At 39.6% G+C, this 17,354-nt stretch overlaps 1 protein-coding gene across 3 annotated transcripts in view; it reads right to left on the bottom strand.

Annotated features, from left to right (window-relative positions):
* Positions 1-11,233, bottom strand: part of gria4a (glutamate receptor, ionotropic, AMPA 4a) — a 97,877-nt gene extending 86,644 nt beyond the window's left edge. For 2 of the 3 annotated variants that reach the window (XM_054603382.1, XM_054603402.1), the window contains exons 1-2: positions 11,137-11,230; positions 7,874-8,032 (exon numbers count right to left, since the gene is read on the bottom strand). In XM_054603382.1, coding sequence (XP_054459357.1) covers positions 7,874-8,032; positions 11,137-11,230 — 253 coding nt within the window. Of the gene's footprint in view, positions 1-7,873; positions 8,033-11,136 lie in introns of all 3 variants that reach the window. The other variant, XM_054603391.1, reaches the window with a different exon arrangement.
* Between the last annotated feature and the right edge of the window lie 6,121 nt (positions 11,234-17,354).

The raw sequence follows: 17,354 nt of genomic DNA, 5'->3' as shown, positions 1-17,354 counted from the left end.
CACACACACACACACACACACACACACACACACACACACACACACACACACACACACACACACACACACACACACACACAAAAACTGAGCTGAAAATGAATACCTTCAACTAAAATGATTGCCTTATGGTTTTATGCCTCTGCCAACCAGTCTTCTTGCAGCTCACGTCCGTATCTGTCCATTTCTGTGCAATTGTCATAATAAGCATTTGTATGCCTGAGTTATGGCGATGTTGTTTTCTTCCCTTCCCTTTGTTTTCTGAGATAACAGTGAACTTTGACCTTTGACTCACCAAATTGTAATTAGTTGAGCCTCCAGCCCAAGTGGATGTTTGTGCGAATGCAAAAACATAATGCCTCGAGCTTTGTCTGTTGCCTTTGTGAAGGCGTAAAAGTGAACGAACATTCACCAAGTATGGTTCACTAACTTGGTTAAGATATACAGTACGTAGTACGTACACCTGCAGAGTCTCACTCTCTAAATTTGTTACACAGCATGGGGAAGGAAACACATCAGACTCTAACTTTACAGATTCACCATGCTACCCCAGAAACAATCTGCTTTTTGTTTATGATTCTGAGAACATACTAAAAACAATTTTAGTCGTAATGTAGGCTAACAGTTAAGCATGAAAAAACAGCCCTTATATATATATATGAAAAGTTAGAGGTAGTTGATTATTTTGCGCAAATACTGCCACTATACTTTTGCAATAAACGTTAACCACCACAGCATGACAGTACAGACCTATGCTTCACCTTCATAGCAGTTATCACCTTTGCAAGTGTATGTGAGACAGAAGACTCAGGATGATTAGAAAACTTAGCAGGAATTCCAGAAGTTTGTTAATTCCCTCCAAGATATAAAATTTTGGCTTTTCCTGTATTAAGTAAAACTTACTTATCTCATAACTGGGAACGTCTATTGCAATTATGGTGAACTTCTTCGTGAAACTGGTGCAGTCACCTTGACAATGCAAATATATGCATATAAGGCGTGTCTTATGTGTATGTGATAACGTCTGTCAGATGTACTTGACCAGAGGAAATAAGGGCCATCAAATTCAAGAGGCAGCTTTGAACCCCTTTACCTGTAGAGCCGCCATCTGTAGAGCTTGCAGGCTCGGGTCTGATGACATTATGGAAGGTACAGTTTGCATATAGAAATAACAATTTAGCTGCAATCCATCTATGTATGTATTGTTGCTCATTACTACTGTTCCATTATTACTATTTGAGTAAAAAATAATGACTTAAACTCAGTAGGAACCAAATAGTAAGATATAAATCATTTAAATTGCAGAGTTATTACAACTGGTGACAAACAAAATAACCCCGAGGTACCTGTACACGGGAGGAGTTCAAATTAAATCCCTTATTGCCATGATATTACTGAATCTCATAATGTGTCTTGATTCCAGCAAAAGCATTTAGAGTGCCGTCAGAATCATCCAACTATTTCAGTGTGCCAGTAACATGAATAAACGAAGGCTTGCTGCCTTATAAATCTCCTTGTCGTGCCAGGGTTTCAGATATCATTTCACATTACTTCCCCCAGTGTGGCCATTAAGAAGACATATAACCATGTAAAAAAAAATCACCTATAAAGATGATGGTTCAGTGCTATTATTGAGAGTCTCAAATCATCTACAAGACGACTGAGCCATTTAATGAAAGAAGTGAGCAAGGAAAAGGCACAGAGAATTGCTGTATGTGAGGAAGGGGGAAATATACGGACATGGTGGCAAATCAATGTGTATATATGTCAGAGAGAGAAAGACTGTAAAACATTGTATTTGTGCTTGTGTGTGTAGAAGGGTGGTGCTGATTTGTGGCACTGTGTACCAGGAATCTACATAATCAAAGCTTCAAGCCTGGGCATGTAGGCTGAATGTGAAACACTGATGAACTCTTTGAAAGTGTGTGTGTGTGTGTGTGTGTGTGTGTGTGTGTGTGTGTGTGTGTGTGTGTGTGTGTGTGTGTGTGTGTGTGTGTGTGTGTGTGTGTGTGTGTGTGTGTGTGTGTGTGTGTGTGTGTGTGTGTGTGTATGTGTGCGTATACATGTGTGTCTTTATGTACACTATTGTATTGACACCCTTTCAATTAACAACTTCATCACCGCCGATGCAGTCATTTTTTTGTCAACTTGGGAATACAGACTGAAGGGTGTGTTTCCACTTGGCATCTTTAATAAACAGGAAGGTGCTAAGAAATGCTGAAAACAAGCCTCCGAAAAACACAACCTTAAGAGCTGTTGAAATCAATGTCAGCCATTCTTGAACTGTGATTGGTCAATTTGTGAAGAAAAACTGTTAGTTAAGCTAGGTGGGACTTTTAGAATAACATTGGCAATAACTGTCAAGCTATTGAAAAGCTTATATCGTTTGGCAATACAAATTACCCTAATCATGTCAGAGTTTAAAGAGAAGAATGTTTCTTAAGAAAGATTTATAGTGGATAAAGGGATTAATAGGAGTCCCGCTGTACATTCCTTATCAAAGGTTTTTATTTAGAAATGATTTATAGTGATCAGATTCCCCTGTGTTTAGCACCTGCAAGAAAACTTTAACATTATTCTATTTAGTGCCATTACTAAAAAGGAGACTACAGCCCTCACAATGTTCGTGTTTATTTTCATTTGTTCATATTGAGCGGTGATTGTGGTGAGCAGGTTTGCATTGTAGATGCTTGTGTTAGATATGTGTTACTGAAGAAACAAAGGCTTTATCATCTTTCATCAACATTCATAATGTTGTCTTTGCTATGAAAAGCCTCTCCTGGCATCAGAAAGTTGCTGGAGAAAACACAAGAATCTCACGCTGACCAAACAAAGTCCTTGAAGTCCCGATGGGGTATCTCCTGCTAGCCGCCATAGCCCTGGTGCGTTATTCCATTTTTATGCGGTTATGTATGTGGTTTCCATAGCTTCGCTGTGACTTTTAATCAAGCTTTAGCTGACATGTTTTACAACCGTTTACAGATGTTGTCACTGGTGCCAGTGAACCTTTATCAACATAAGAAAACAGTCATATCTTAAAGTCCAGTTATAGCAGGTTAAAGTCGTGTTCTTAGCCTGTTAATGGTAAAACTAACCTTACATTATTGATTATGCAGCAAAGTTTACTGTATCCAAGCCACCCTGACTGACTCGCACACTGATTAGCCACCAAATCATACTTTATCAACAATGTTTTATTTTTTGTCCCAGTTTCTGCTCCTGAAGAGTGTGAAGATCACAGATTTATTCCAAGAGTGCTAACAGTCAACATGCATGCCAAGGTTACATTGAGGTGAAGCGTAAATATTTCATAAGAATATGTTATATTTATGCAAATACAGTGATGATTTGAAGACCGATAAAATGGGAACTTTTGTCATGGTGTAGGTGGAGTGCAGGTTTAACTACCATTCCTTCAAATTCAAATGCTTTATCGCCTTCACATCTCTGAATTAATTAATTGTGTCTTAAACGGCACACAACAGAGGGACAAAACATGACGGACACCTCAAGGAGATTCAGACTCCAACAGTTTGACTCAGTCAGGCTGCAAAGTTAATCAGGTGCAGCCTGCATGTAAATGCAATCTGTGGCAGTCAATAATACATTAACAGTATTGATTTCCAAATGATTCACTATAAGCGCAATCTATATTAACTCTAGATGATTAATGAGGTTATGCATGTCAGCAACCATCAACCACCCAAACCACTACACCACACATCATAATCATTATTATTACTGCTGTACAGTTGGTACAGAATAGAATAGAATCCATCTTTTATCATCTATCTTAATTTTGGACAGGAAACTAGTTAAAATAGAAGTATTACCCCGCATATCGAGAATCACATTTAAAGCCGTGGCAGCACATCCTTGTGTCTCTGAGTTCTGGCACGCAAACCAGGCATAACCACCTCTTTGTTACAAATCCTTTCCTCTCCATTTCTTTCTCCTTTGTGCCTAATTCACCTTATCACTTTCTGTCTATCTTCATCACGCTCTGTCTCAGCGGCTTTTTTTTCGCAGCACACACAGACACACAGTCACTTTCATATGTGCCCATGCACCTCAATGGCACACACGTTTTCACACATGCCTTCAGTATGGACAGAAATATCCCCATACATGCACATACACACACATTCACAGTGGCTTTTGGTCACGCTAATCCATGTGCATTATTTTCTGTAAGCCAGTGAATAGAGACGCGTTGGTGAGGAGCCCAGTGGGATAGTGTGCTTCTCTGGCTGAGACACATAAAAAATGCACACATATTCACACAGATGCAAACACAGCAAGGTGAAAGTCAGACATAAATACGCACCTACACAGATACAGTATAAGCATATATATACTACAAAAGAGACAGACACTGGTATGCATGTGTAGGCAGGAAACAACAAAGAAAGATTGAAAGCGGAAGAAGATATATGAATGTGTGACGCTGGGACAAGAAACAAGGTTGTATTCCTTGGTGAACATGGAAAACGATGGGGACCAGGGATTTTTATGATCCGTTCACGCTTCCTGAATACTAGAATAGAGAGGAACTAGCCAAGGTCAGAGACAGAATTCCCCATTCTAATTCGTTGCATTGCTCACCACCCGGAGCAAGAGTCAGGGATTAATTTAGAGATCCATTCACCACGCCTGTGGAGAGGGGAGAGACGGCAAAACATAACGAATAATAGGGGAGCCGAGGAAAGGAGAGAAAATCGGAGGAAATGGGGAGACAAGGGGGAGAGTAACAGAGAGGAGAATGAAAGGGATGGAACAAGTGAGTAGGCAAGTAGGCAAGAAGGAGGCAGAGACAGGAACAGACAGAGAAGAGGTTACGCTTGTTACATGTAGCCTGTGGAGAGCAGACAGTTCACATATAAGAGCTTCACTTTGTCAGAAACTCCTCCTCTTATGACCCACAGCTTTATAAGTGTGTGTGTGTGTGTGTGTGTGTGTGTGTGTGTGTGTGTGTGTGTGTGTGTGTGTGTGTGTGTGTGTGTGTGTGTGTGTGTGTGTGTGTGTGTGTGTGTGTGTGTGTGTGTGTATTAACTAAAAAAATAATTATTTTTCCTTCAGCCAAAGAGGAATACATTTTGGTGTATTAATGAATAGAGTGAGTATTCGCAGTGTATGTGGGAGTGACTCAAACATTACACTAATCCTGTTTTCATGGCAATGAAGGAACAGCCAGTGGAACAGCCAGTGGAACAGCCAGTGCACTTTTTGTTTAACTAAATCACTGGCAGGTCACTGGGGTTTAAGTGGATGTAGTAGAATTAATGAGTGCACAAAGAGAGAGCAATATTTCTAGCACCCACTGTGTCATATCTCAGTCAGTCTGGCTTCAGTGCTTGCACACATTTTGTAAAACACCTGCAGGATTGTTCTGTACATTCAGAACTATTGTGCATAATCTTTTCCATAAAAATACATACAACTCCCCTCACATTACAAGAATGCCACCTGATGAGCATTCGATATGTACCATCCCACTCACACTGCTAAACAGTGAACAGAAATAGATGCAGCATGGAGGTAGTAGACGGACTATTCATTTTCCAATCATTGTAGATTGCATTAACTAGATTGTTCATTCATCTGGGGCTACAATGCTTGGGACAGGAGACAAAGAAACTTGGAAATTGCATTACACCATTTTGATTTATGATACTATGTGACTTGCATTTGGCTGCAGTTAAATCCTTAATGAATACTTTCCATGTACAAACAATGTCAAAATGTATTTTACTGATGCTTAACACAACGCTAAATGATATTCAAGTTCTTTTAGAATTTCAAGCACTCCTTTGAGAACCATTTCTTTACCATTTTAAATAGCATGGTTTGACACCGAGCAGATTGTGTCAGCTTTCATTTACAATCTGGAGATTTGTAAAGAATCTTGTTAAACACAATGATATAACATCACAAGGAGAAATTATTGTTGTATTATACTGTATTGATTTTGTTCGCTCTGCCTAGTTAACAGCCCCAGTGGTCAATTTGTTAAAGTTTGATGAGATAAGGAGGTAAAACATTACAGTACAATCACATGAAACTTTCCCTAAAATAAGATGGATGCACCGTAGGCCTGTGTAAATGAGGCTATATGATATCATACCTGAGAGGGAAATTTAGCTTCTAAGCACAAGAAGCAACATAAACTGATAATAGTATTTTCATATTATCTTGCTTTTCTCTTTAATCAACATAATCAGCACAAACTGCTAATCCCCACTAATCTTACTTCAAATTTTGTGTGCAAATAACCAAACTAAACGTACCCCACTGTTCAAAGTAACAATAGAACCTTTGTACCTTCTCATGCACTGACATGACAATATCTTACCAGGAGGCAGATGAGCAAGAGAATAACACAAGGGGTATCCTTTAGAGATTTGTTCTCATCTCAAAAGGGCAAACAGCTCACAAGCACAAACAGAAAGACACTCAACAACATTAGAACCATTTAGATCAGTGTGTCACTCATTAGATGCCAGAAAGCAAATAATCAAACTTCCTAAGTCATTCAAATACATGCAGAGAGCCACAGCAAAGCTCCACTGCTCTAAGCAAGAAGCTACAGTAAACAAATCCATCAAGTAAGGATATCTCACCGTCCCGGCAAACAATAATAATGATTATGCCAATAATCTTCTTTTGTGAGGACTTAATATGATCAAATCAGTTTCAGTAAATTGCATTGCCTGGGCAAGTGGCACTTCACAAGGCCACTATGACTGAAGGAATGAAGTTAAAGAAACTAAAGCTAACTGTATATGGGGACAAAAGATCCCAATTATTGAGAATGAATAAATGCTACAGGTCCAGAGAAGAGCAGGAAAACCACAAAGCAAAAGTGTGGGATGACCAGCTGGTGAACGTCAAATAAGCTCAAATTCAACTGAACATGGTGTTTTGACAGAAGATGTTCCAGCATGTCATGTTTGTTTTATCTTATTCCACATCTAAACACACAAATGTCCATCGTAAAGTATGCCAAAGACATGTCCAAACAAAGGTGTTTAATGGCTAACATTGGCTTTATGATGAACATCTCATTTATTGGTCCATAATCTAATATGCCTTTGAAATGTTTTTGAGACACTGCAGGATTTTATGATGTGACGTAATAGGCTTTAAGTATTTACATGTTTAATGTTCAATCCACACGTACAGTGCAGACACCTGGAAAATGCAGAGCACTCGTGAACTGTTGGCTCTCACATAGCCATGTTAACACAAACAAACATCACAAACTCTCTCTTTCATGATTCCAGGTCGAGAAGAAGTGCGAAGGATTAGATCTCGACTCACACTAAGGGATGGTGAAAGATTATCTGTCATCATTCAAAAGATCACAGAGGACACAAGTACCAACTGTTCCCTTCTGTTCTGAACACAAAGGACCCATTTTCACCACTGTCTGCAACTGTTCCCAGACTCATTTTATAGCTGTAATAAGCTGTAATTCTGATTGGTAATATTAGCTTTTTTGCCGATGGGATTGAAAGTAAAAAGTGGGAATAAATGTGAATAACATAAAGAGGAGCAAAAATATGATTTATAAAAGTGTATTGGCCATAATTGCTGGCTATATTAACCACCAACATTGCCTCGAAATGCCTGGCAGTAAAAAAAAATTGTATTTTGGATTATTAAAATTTACTTCACAGTGTCTAAAATCAACATTTCACAGTTGCAAATTGTTCAGCAACCGTTGCAGAAAAGACAGTTTTAAAACTATTTCCACCACAAACTAGTCTACCAGTCCCCGGTGAGGGGAGAGACTGAACAAAGGGCACGGAGAGAGTCAGAGAGAGATGGAGGGAAATAATCTTCGTTTCAGCCTTATTTAAAGTCAAATACTTACATGCATTGGTGACGGCGAAGCTGTTGGCGGTCTCTATGTTGTCGACATGTGGGACCAGGTTAAACGGAGCTTCCGTAGCATTAGGGCTGGTATTGTGAAGGAAGATGGCTAATCGAAACGCTGTATACTCTTGATCCGTATTCCTAATGAACAACCCACCTAGAGAGAGGGAAAAAGAGGTGGAGCAAAGAGTATATGAACAGGTTGGTGTGTAAAGGAAGTGAGTCATTGCAGGTTAGAGAGGGGTCAGGTGGGAGTGTGGTCACAGAGGTAGAGAGACAAGAGGAAGGAGAATAATGTGGTGTAAAGAAAGATGGATAGGGAGGAGGAGGGCAGAGAAAACAGAGAGGAGAGAGAGATCTTCATTAGCTTTGTTACAAAAGGTAATTTGTCTTTCAGCACATCCTCACTCACACACACACACACACACACACACACTTAAACATTAATCCAGACACACATATGGATACCCACATAACACATTTCATTGATGAAATCAGAGACAAAGACAGAGAGCGGGAGAGGAGTGGGAGAAGAAAAGAGAGACAACTAAGCCGACAGGAAGGGAGTCAAAGACATAATGAGTTGGACAGGGCATAAAGGAAAACAGAGGAGAAAAGCCAGATCAGACAGTGTCAGCTGAATAAAGGAGGACCATGGACCATGCAAAGAGAAAGGGAGAGGGAGGTGAGTGCTAAATGTGAGTTGGCCTTTAAAAATGAGATTTTCCCTGAATACAACCTATCTAATAAAACAAAAATCAGATGGGAGAGAGGAGATGATAATAAACAGTTGACAGTATTAAGTCCCAAAAAATAGACAGAGTTAATAAGAAGAGGAAGAACGTGTGAAAATATGTGGGAAATAGAGAGAGAGCGATGTAGTGTCTATTGTAAAGATAGGTAGATCACGTCTTCTGCTTAAAATTAAGAAAACTACTAATTGAATACTGGAATCTAATGCCAATAACTGCAGAAATTGACTGAAAATGGATCAAACATAACTTAGATAGATGTACTTTCCATTGGCAAAATGGAGGGGAAAAAACATCTGGCAAAGACAACATGTAACAAAATCCACATGTATTAATCACGTCCTGCTTGGCTGTTGTAGGTCAGGCCAGTCAGATGTGATAGAATAACCTTAACAGAGCCATAGTCAATGTATTGACGAAACATTCACAGAAAACGCTAAAAGCTTGAGCTTGAGGTCCTATTCTAGGGAAATTTACAGCTGTAATTGAATTAGCAACATGAGATATATAAACGTTGGGAAAGAGGGATAAACTGTGATATTATGACTAACTGTTTGTGAATACAAATCATCTTCTTTGTCTATATAATTTGTAATTTTCTTGTACTGCTATGGATATCAAATAGATTTGATATGCTTATCCTATAGATTAGTTCTACATTGCTTCACACAGTGGGTTGAACTGAGCTGAAATAAACTGATGTGACTTAAGTTTAACTGAATCAGATTCAACTCAACTGAATTGGATTACACAGGCAGACTGTGAAGCCTTGACATTGCATCGGGAGACAGAGAAAGGGGAGGGAGGGAGGGAGGGAGGAAAGATGAGAGGCGAGTAGTCGGGAGGAAGAGCGTATTGAACGAAGCAACCGTTTCTACATAATATGTCACTTGTGTGTGTCTGCCTGTGTCTCGTTCAAACTACAAGTTTGTGTTATCTTCTCTTTTTTCTGTCATTATAACCCGCAGTAGATCAGTAACCAAAGCAAGACACCAAACACACACATGCATAAATAGAGACAACACATTAACGCATTAATAGAATAATTCATGAGGTTTATTCTACATTGAACTCTCCCTTAAGTGAATTGTTCAAGGAAAAAACCTGGTTTAATGTTTTAGGGTAGAATTCCACCTAAGAGCGCACACAGGTTCATACACACACACTTCAACTACAGGAGATGTAGAGATATGTCCAAACATGACACGTTATTGCACCAGTTTCTCCAAGAAACTAATATGTGTCTGTCTCTCTAACACACACACACACACACACACACACAATGTCTGCGCTTCCACTGACATTACACTCGTGTGCAATGCAGAGATATGCAAATGATTCCTCAAGTGAAGTGCTGGAGAGCCGAGTGAATGATCATGTATGTATATTGGAGTGTTTAAGGAGGGCAGACAGTAGGAGGGAAGGAAAGAGTGCACGTATGCTTCTGCACGATCACATAGGATTTATACAGCATGTATGTGCATGTGTGCATGTTCACTTTGTGTGCACATCTTACCTGTGTAAAAAGTATTTAGCCGTATGCTGTAATTGTATGTGAATGCATACTTGCAGCTGTGTGCACAGCATACAGCATGTGTGCATTTTTTTTTTTACTGCATGTGCATACTGTATAGGCGCACAGGTATACTTGAAAACCTGTGCAAATATGTGTGTGTTTCCGTGTGTGCCAAGCAGGAAATATTTAGCGTATTAACTTTATTGGCAGCTGTAGGGAGACAGAGTCAAGGAGCTGAATCTCATTATAGGACCTCCCAGCTGCCCCCACAAGGAATGATGCAGTGCATTCATTATGACACTCATGCCTGTATGTGTGTGCGTGTGTGTGTGTGTGTGTAAGAGAGAGAGATGCTCAATGCATGTGTGGTCCCTTCGCATTGAGCAAACCAATGACCGTCCAGATTTAGTTAACTTTATCTCTGATCTATGAGGCAGGTTGAAAGTCAGGCTTCCTCCGCACTGACAGGAGGGTAACTGGAAAAGGGCATGGGAGAGACAGAGACAGAGAGAGACAGAGAGAGGGAGAGAGAGAGAGAGAGAGAGAGAGAATACTGCAGTGTCTAAACAGTGAAGAAGAATGAAGGGAATAAAGCTCCCTGAAACATTCAGCCCGGAGCAACCTTGTATATTACAAGCAAATTCGGTAAAAGGATAGACAGAGTGAAAGTGTGCATTTTTTAAACCACAGGAGTCTCAGCAGAGAAAAGACACACCATTATCCCCTTAACCCCAAAACATGTTGGCTAAAAGACAAGTAGAAAAAGATGCACCAGAAGAATTTTTTTATTTCTATACTTGTATGTTCTTGTCTCATCATTCCTGCGTACATTTCTTGAGATTTACATTGATTTTGGGTTTTGGAGGGTCCTGGTGCAATCCCCTCTTTTCCTTGGTGACTGCTGTCCTCTAATCCACTAATATCCACTAATATTCAGTGTAGTGTTTCAGATCTGAGTGCCCCGTGCGTAAATTCAGTAATCCTCCAACTCACCTATCTGCACCGAGCTGGGGAAAGCCCCTGCCGCCAGCCACCAAAGGGCGGAAAACACCCCGAGAAAGTGCCAAGACAAAATAATAATCCTCATTTTTCTTTCCTTCAATCCTTTCAAAAACTGTTGAGAGACATCGGGAGAGAGTGTGGAGAGATGCGGGGGGAGAGAGAGAGAGAGAGAGAGAGAGAGAGAGAGAGAGGAAAAGCGTCAGAAAAAAAAAAATGGGAAAAAATAAGAAAGATGAGAGAGGTTTTTTTTTTTTTTTTCTCCCCCGTTTTGTCCAGCAGTATTCCTATTCCATCGTTTCTTTCCCTGCAGTGTCCGCTCAGAGGAGAGCTGGTTGCCCGGCGCACATGTAGACTCTAGACGGGGAGATGGAGAGAGTGGGGGAAACTCGCCACAATGATTGGCGAGCTGGGAGAACAGCCTGCATGGAAGAAACTGGACATGCGCGCCCCGTCTCTCTCTCTCTCTCTCTCTCTCTCTCTCTCTCTCTCTCTCCCCCCCCCCGTCTCCATCTCCCACTTTGCCCTCCCCTGCCTGCCGTATTTAACTCGCGGTAACACCGAAATCTCATAGCTGCAACCTATTGATAAGGCTTCATCGGGGTTCATTTAAGGAAAAGCAAGAAAGAAGGGACCCGCGTTAGTGAGCGTGCGTGCGTGCGTGCGCGCGTGCTTGCTTGCGCGCACTACTTCGTGGTCGTGGTCCCCTCTCTGTGTAAGCTGTGACAGCGTTTAGCCTAACTGAGCTCTTATTTCTTTGGTCAACACCCCCAGATCATTCACGGGTAGCAGCTTTTGCGCAAAAAGAAAGAAAGAAAGAAAGAAAGAAAGAAAGAAAGAAAGAAAGAAAGAAAGAAAGATCCCTCAGCGACACAGTATGATAAAAGCCAGAGATAATAAGGTGTTTTGTTGGGCTTAAAATAAGAAAATAAACCGGGGACAAAGATTCATAGCCTGGAGTAGATTATGTTAGAGTGCATTATGTTAGTCGTATCCCACTCACAAGCGTTTTATCTGCTGGTAGCAGGTCGGTAAAACTGACAGACGGTCTGGGATCGCGTAGTTACACGGTGGAGAGCACAGTTTCATCTTTTTTCCAGATGGAAAAAACTAAAGGGATGCTTCACGGCTTGTCCCAGTGAAAGATGAAGTCTGTCCATCTCTGAGGGGGTTTCCCAGTCGGCTGCTGAGCATACGGGTAAATCAAATAGCCTGGAACAGTACACGTTCCAACACAGACAGGATACTAAGTGACTGAGACTTGGACCCTGCCTGCTCTAGATATCCCTCAGGGATTGCACTCAACTTTAATTTACAGTTTATTCTTTCTTTTTTTTTTTTTTTACTAAATGAAGGACATAAAGCTTGCTTAACTGCTTATGCCTACACAACGTATGTGAATCTGCCCACATAAGAGATCTGCTTCAGTGGAAAGACTCCACGTCGATCGATGTGATTGATTACTGCTATAACATAGGCTACAACGAAATAAGCACAATACTCAGACGTTTGCACCCTTAAATCCCCCCCGTCACACTGGCGGGCTCTGTCCATGGTGCTGAAATCAAATTGGCTCTATGTAGCCAACAGTATGAAGGGGAGGACTGGCTCTTCACTGCTCTCACACCATGCGCCACTACTGAGAGCACAGAGTCTGCAGGCAACGCTGAAAAACAAACACCCCACCAGGAGACACGGATTAGTTGCTTCTCTCTGAGCAAACGTGTGCTAATTAGTGAAATCACCTGGTGCTGCAGGTTGTGACTCTTTAACCCCGTCTCCATGGCACATTTTCTGACATTTTATTCTGAAACTACATTTTTATTCTTTGAACTTTAATCATAAATACAGAAGCTTTGCCAAAGATTGGCATCATGCTGCAATTACAAAAGGAGAGCATGGGCTTACTCGCTATTACTCTTGAAAATTGTAGACTATCTATATGATTTTTTTTTCTTAATGTGTTGAAATTGATGCAAAATTATGACAAGTAACAAGTCCACAATAGAACCAGGTAGAAACATTAGCATATACTGTAGGGACAGTCGCACCTGGTTGTTACACAAGTTTGACAATGCTGGAATATAAAGAAGTCTGCAGCCGTAAGAGATCCACTGTTCTTTGTGCTGGCTGTCTCGTAGCAGTGTGTTTTAATGCTTGTACAGTCAAACTTCATTTTTTTTCCTACTGATAAGGCTAAAATATGAGCAAAATGAAATATGTGATGGCATTCTTACAAACACACCCACGCATGCACTTACACACAGCACCTTTGCGAGGTCTCCCTGTGGGAATATTTCCCATTTACAGGAAGTTGACTTGTTGAGTGTGTAAAAGCATCTTATTATAGGATTTGTCTCGCTGAACTCCACATGACACCATTAATGGTCAACCTCTGACATCAGTGGCTCTTGGAAAACATTAATTATGAGGATTCAGCTTTTTTCCAATTTTCTCTTCATCAGTAAGCAATATTAGTAATCATGAAAAGTAAACATCTTGAATAAGATGTTTTTGAATTAAACAAGGCACCCACAAGGAAGCAATAGAACACATTAGGATGCTCAAAGTTATCTCTCTCCCTAGTCCTTCAGGAAGAAAGGGTAGTCAGCAAATGTTCAGAACACTATTTCTTTTTATTATTTTAAAGAAAAGGGAACTGGGGTGAATACAAAAATATAAAGGTAGCAGCTTCAATATTAGTGTGTTTCAAAGAGAAAATGTAGACAATTTGTAGAGTACTAAGTAAATACCAAAGGAAGAAAGTCATGATTGGGAATATTGTCCCTGGTCCTTTGTGGGTTTCCTCTACCAGGTTTGCATCAAGCTCCAGTTCAAAAACACACAGCTCAGCAGAAAGGAAGTCCAAATGGCTCTTATGTTAAAGTGTAAGCCTAAACTGATCAAGTGACGAAACAAAATGTTGTATCACCAGATCATTAGTTTGTCGTGCCTAGCAACCAACAGGTGCAGAGGATGGACGATGAATAAAAAAAAAAGCTTTACTTTATCTAATGGATAAAATGCCATTCAGGATGTCTATATGACATTAGATTTTGTTTTGAATCTTTATTTGTCCCTGAGAGGACTTTTGGCCTGTAAAAATGCAATAGTGCAAGCAATAACCAAACAATATTGGTTTTACACACCAAACACATGCATTAATGCTGACAGACCTGTTGATGCACTTGGGTAAAATAAATAAAAAAAATTCTTGCTCCTTTTGAACCCTGTATCTCGAGTAGTACAACTGACAATTTCTGAGCATGCAAAACATGGACCATGACCCTGTGACAAATTAATATTGTACTGTATATAGAATGTTTATAATGAACTAGTTTTATTTGACCCAACAAACATTTTAGTAAAAACTATCCTTTTGTAGAATTCAGTGAGGCATGAATTCAATGTGATCTACAGTGCTGCCAAAAACTAATGATGCTACTGCTAATGCCTGGCCTTCATCATCAGCGTCACAGTTAAACATAACACATGTAATTAATGGTGACTTCTTTATATTATTATGTATTATTCGGATATTGAAATTATAGCCAATAAGTTACTGACTGATACATGAACCCAAATTGCTTTCATTGACTAAACATAAGCATCATCTACATACTCTGTGTGCATCAAATACAGGTCATTCTTTTCAAAACAAAAATTATTGATATTATCAATTGTCTTATAGATATTGGCAATGAGAAGCAGGTAAATATCTGCTATCTGCATCAGCTGAAAAAAATCCATATTATGCACCCCCAGTTACAGGACACATACAGTACAACACACCTTTCTGCTCCACTCAAAGCAAATCAATATGGATGATGGCACAGTTTAAATATATTGCTTCTTCTCCTATATCACACATTGCGTCAAATTTATACATCAGTATTCAGTACCTCCAAATAATTTCATCCATATATCCATTGCCTCTCAGGCATACTTGTCTGCTGAATTGACCAAAGTCAATTACTTAGTTCACAGTCAATATACCACCTTGGTAATAAAGTCCTCCAAAATTAGCTCCTCTGCTTGTAAATTGTCCCTCTGTGATGTGTCTGTTTTTTCTTTTTGTCTGTTTCTATTTATGCCCCAAATCAAATTGCCCTTGTGGATTAATAAAGTTGTATTGTATTGTATAGGCATGTGGTAATTGACACTCAGACTCAAACCCTACTGAGTTAAATTTGGCACGATGTGGTGTCGTCAAAGAAGACATTTTTACCTTTCATATGGACATTTTCAAAAAAACAGATGAGCAATCCCATTTTGTACAAGAAGATATCTATCTACACTGTTGTCCCCATTTACTAGGGCAACTATATTAAGACGATAGTCAATATGGTAGTATAGTAGTACATATTTGAAGAACAAATTAACAATAATAATGCCAAGGCTCAAGTTCAAACATAACATGACTTATCTAGCTCAATGCCAGCATCTCAACTGCCTTTAAGACTCTTCCAAACTTGCCTCTCACCACCAAATCAAACATCTATCGCTGTGCTATCATATTGACTAAAATCTTAAAAGATTCTTTGATATTGAACCCCTAACACAAATCCTTTTCTTCATGATCAAGACCAATGTCATAAACGTTTTTCTATATATTTCTATAATTTTAGCCTCATTGGTGGCGTGGCGCTAAGGATGGTATAGAAACATCTCAACTGTGTGATGAATTGGCATCAATTTTGTACGAATATGTATGGTCCTCAGAGCATGTATCCCAATATCTCTGGGGATCTCTTTACTTATAATCTAGTGCCACCATGAGGTTGACATTATCTTTTTTAATGATATGTCTCAACAACTACTGGATGGGTTGCCATGAAGTTCATTCAGACATTCATGCCCCCATCAGGATGAACAACTACAGCGACACCCTGACTATTCATCTATGTAGCGGCATTAGGTCAAGTATTTTATTTTTCCCATAGTTGGGTTTATGATCAAATACCTGCAAAACTATGTTTCAAGCACCCTCTGCCTTGCTGTTCTGTTTAGTGCTAAATGAATACTGCAATTATATAGCAATTTCAACCAAAGCACTTTACAACTTGTCTCTCATTCACCTATTCACACATACTAACACACGCATGGTAGCGAGCCACCATGCAAGGTGCTGGTCTAACCATCACGAGTCATCATTGGGAGTGATTTGGGCTTCAGCCTGCTTAGCCACAGATGCCCATATTAATTTGCAACTGTTATGCTAACTACTAAACTAAGATACTGAACATGAGAAACATTATACCTGCTAAACAGCAACATTTTATCATTGAGAGCATGTTAACAGGAGGATATTTAAACTTTGCTCAAAGTGCCACTGGGCAAGTACAACCTCACAGAGCTAGTGTGGCTGTAGTCTCTTCTAATCTCCCTCAAGGAGGGGTTTTAAATCACTTCTGCAATTTTCCCACTGCAATATGACCAATTAACTCCTTGGCTCATCAATCTATATGAAACTTTTGTGCTATGTGTGTCTTGCTTTATCTGATGTGATATTTTCTATGTGAGTCTGATCTGTGCAAGATAGACGTAACTCTACTGTTACACAATGTACCAGACTCACATTCCACTAGCCTAGCTGTGGGGCCATTAAAGTAAATTGAATCCAACTGAAGTCATTATTTCATCTTTTCCCTGTTTTCATAGTTTTATAGGATTCTTTTAGTTTCAGCAGACATAATGCAATATCCTTTTGGCCCAAAAGTGAGCTTGGTAAGTATTTGAACAAGTTTTGTCTTCTCGAAAAATATGAAGATTTCAAGATCAGATTTGAAATAATTAAAAAAACTAATATAATGTGCTTCTGTGATTCTTTACAAGGCTAAAAAACTGTGGGCCCTTGGCCATGGCAAACAATGTGACTAACTAACACGTTAATTCAGCTCTGTATCAGTCAATGCACACCATTAATCATTTTACCTTAACATTACCCCTGCAATTGACCTTGTGACACCCGTAGACAACAGCCTTGGATTCCAGACGAAGAGTTACTGTGTGTTTGGATGTTTGAAAAAGATACAGGACGTATAAACAGATTCGTGCAAAATTATTATATGGATTTATTGCATTTTGAGCTGTGTGTGTGTTCGAGAAATAAAGTCAGAGCAGTGAAATATGTGCGTCAGTATGTGTATATATAACCCTTCCCCCATGTTCTTTTGACCAAACTCCATCCAACTCTGATGTCATCATGCAGA

This window comes from Anoplopoma fimbria, chromosome 1 (genome assembly GCF_027596085.1).
Source record: "Anoplopoma fimbria isolate UVic2021 breed Golden Eagle Sablefish chromosome 1, Afim_UVic_2022, whole genome shotgun sequence".
In the NCBI taxonomy this organism is placed as follows: Eukaryota; Metazoa; Chordata; class Actinopteri; order Perciformes; family Anoplopomatidae; genus Anoplopoma; species Anoplopoma fimbria.
This window is presented reverse-complemented; position numbering and strand designations above follow the sequence as displayed.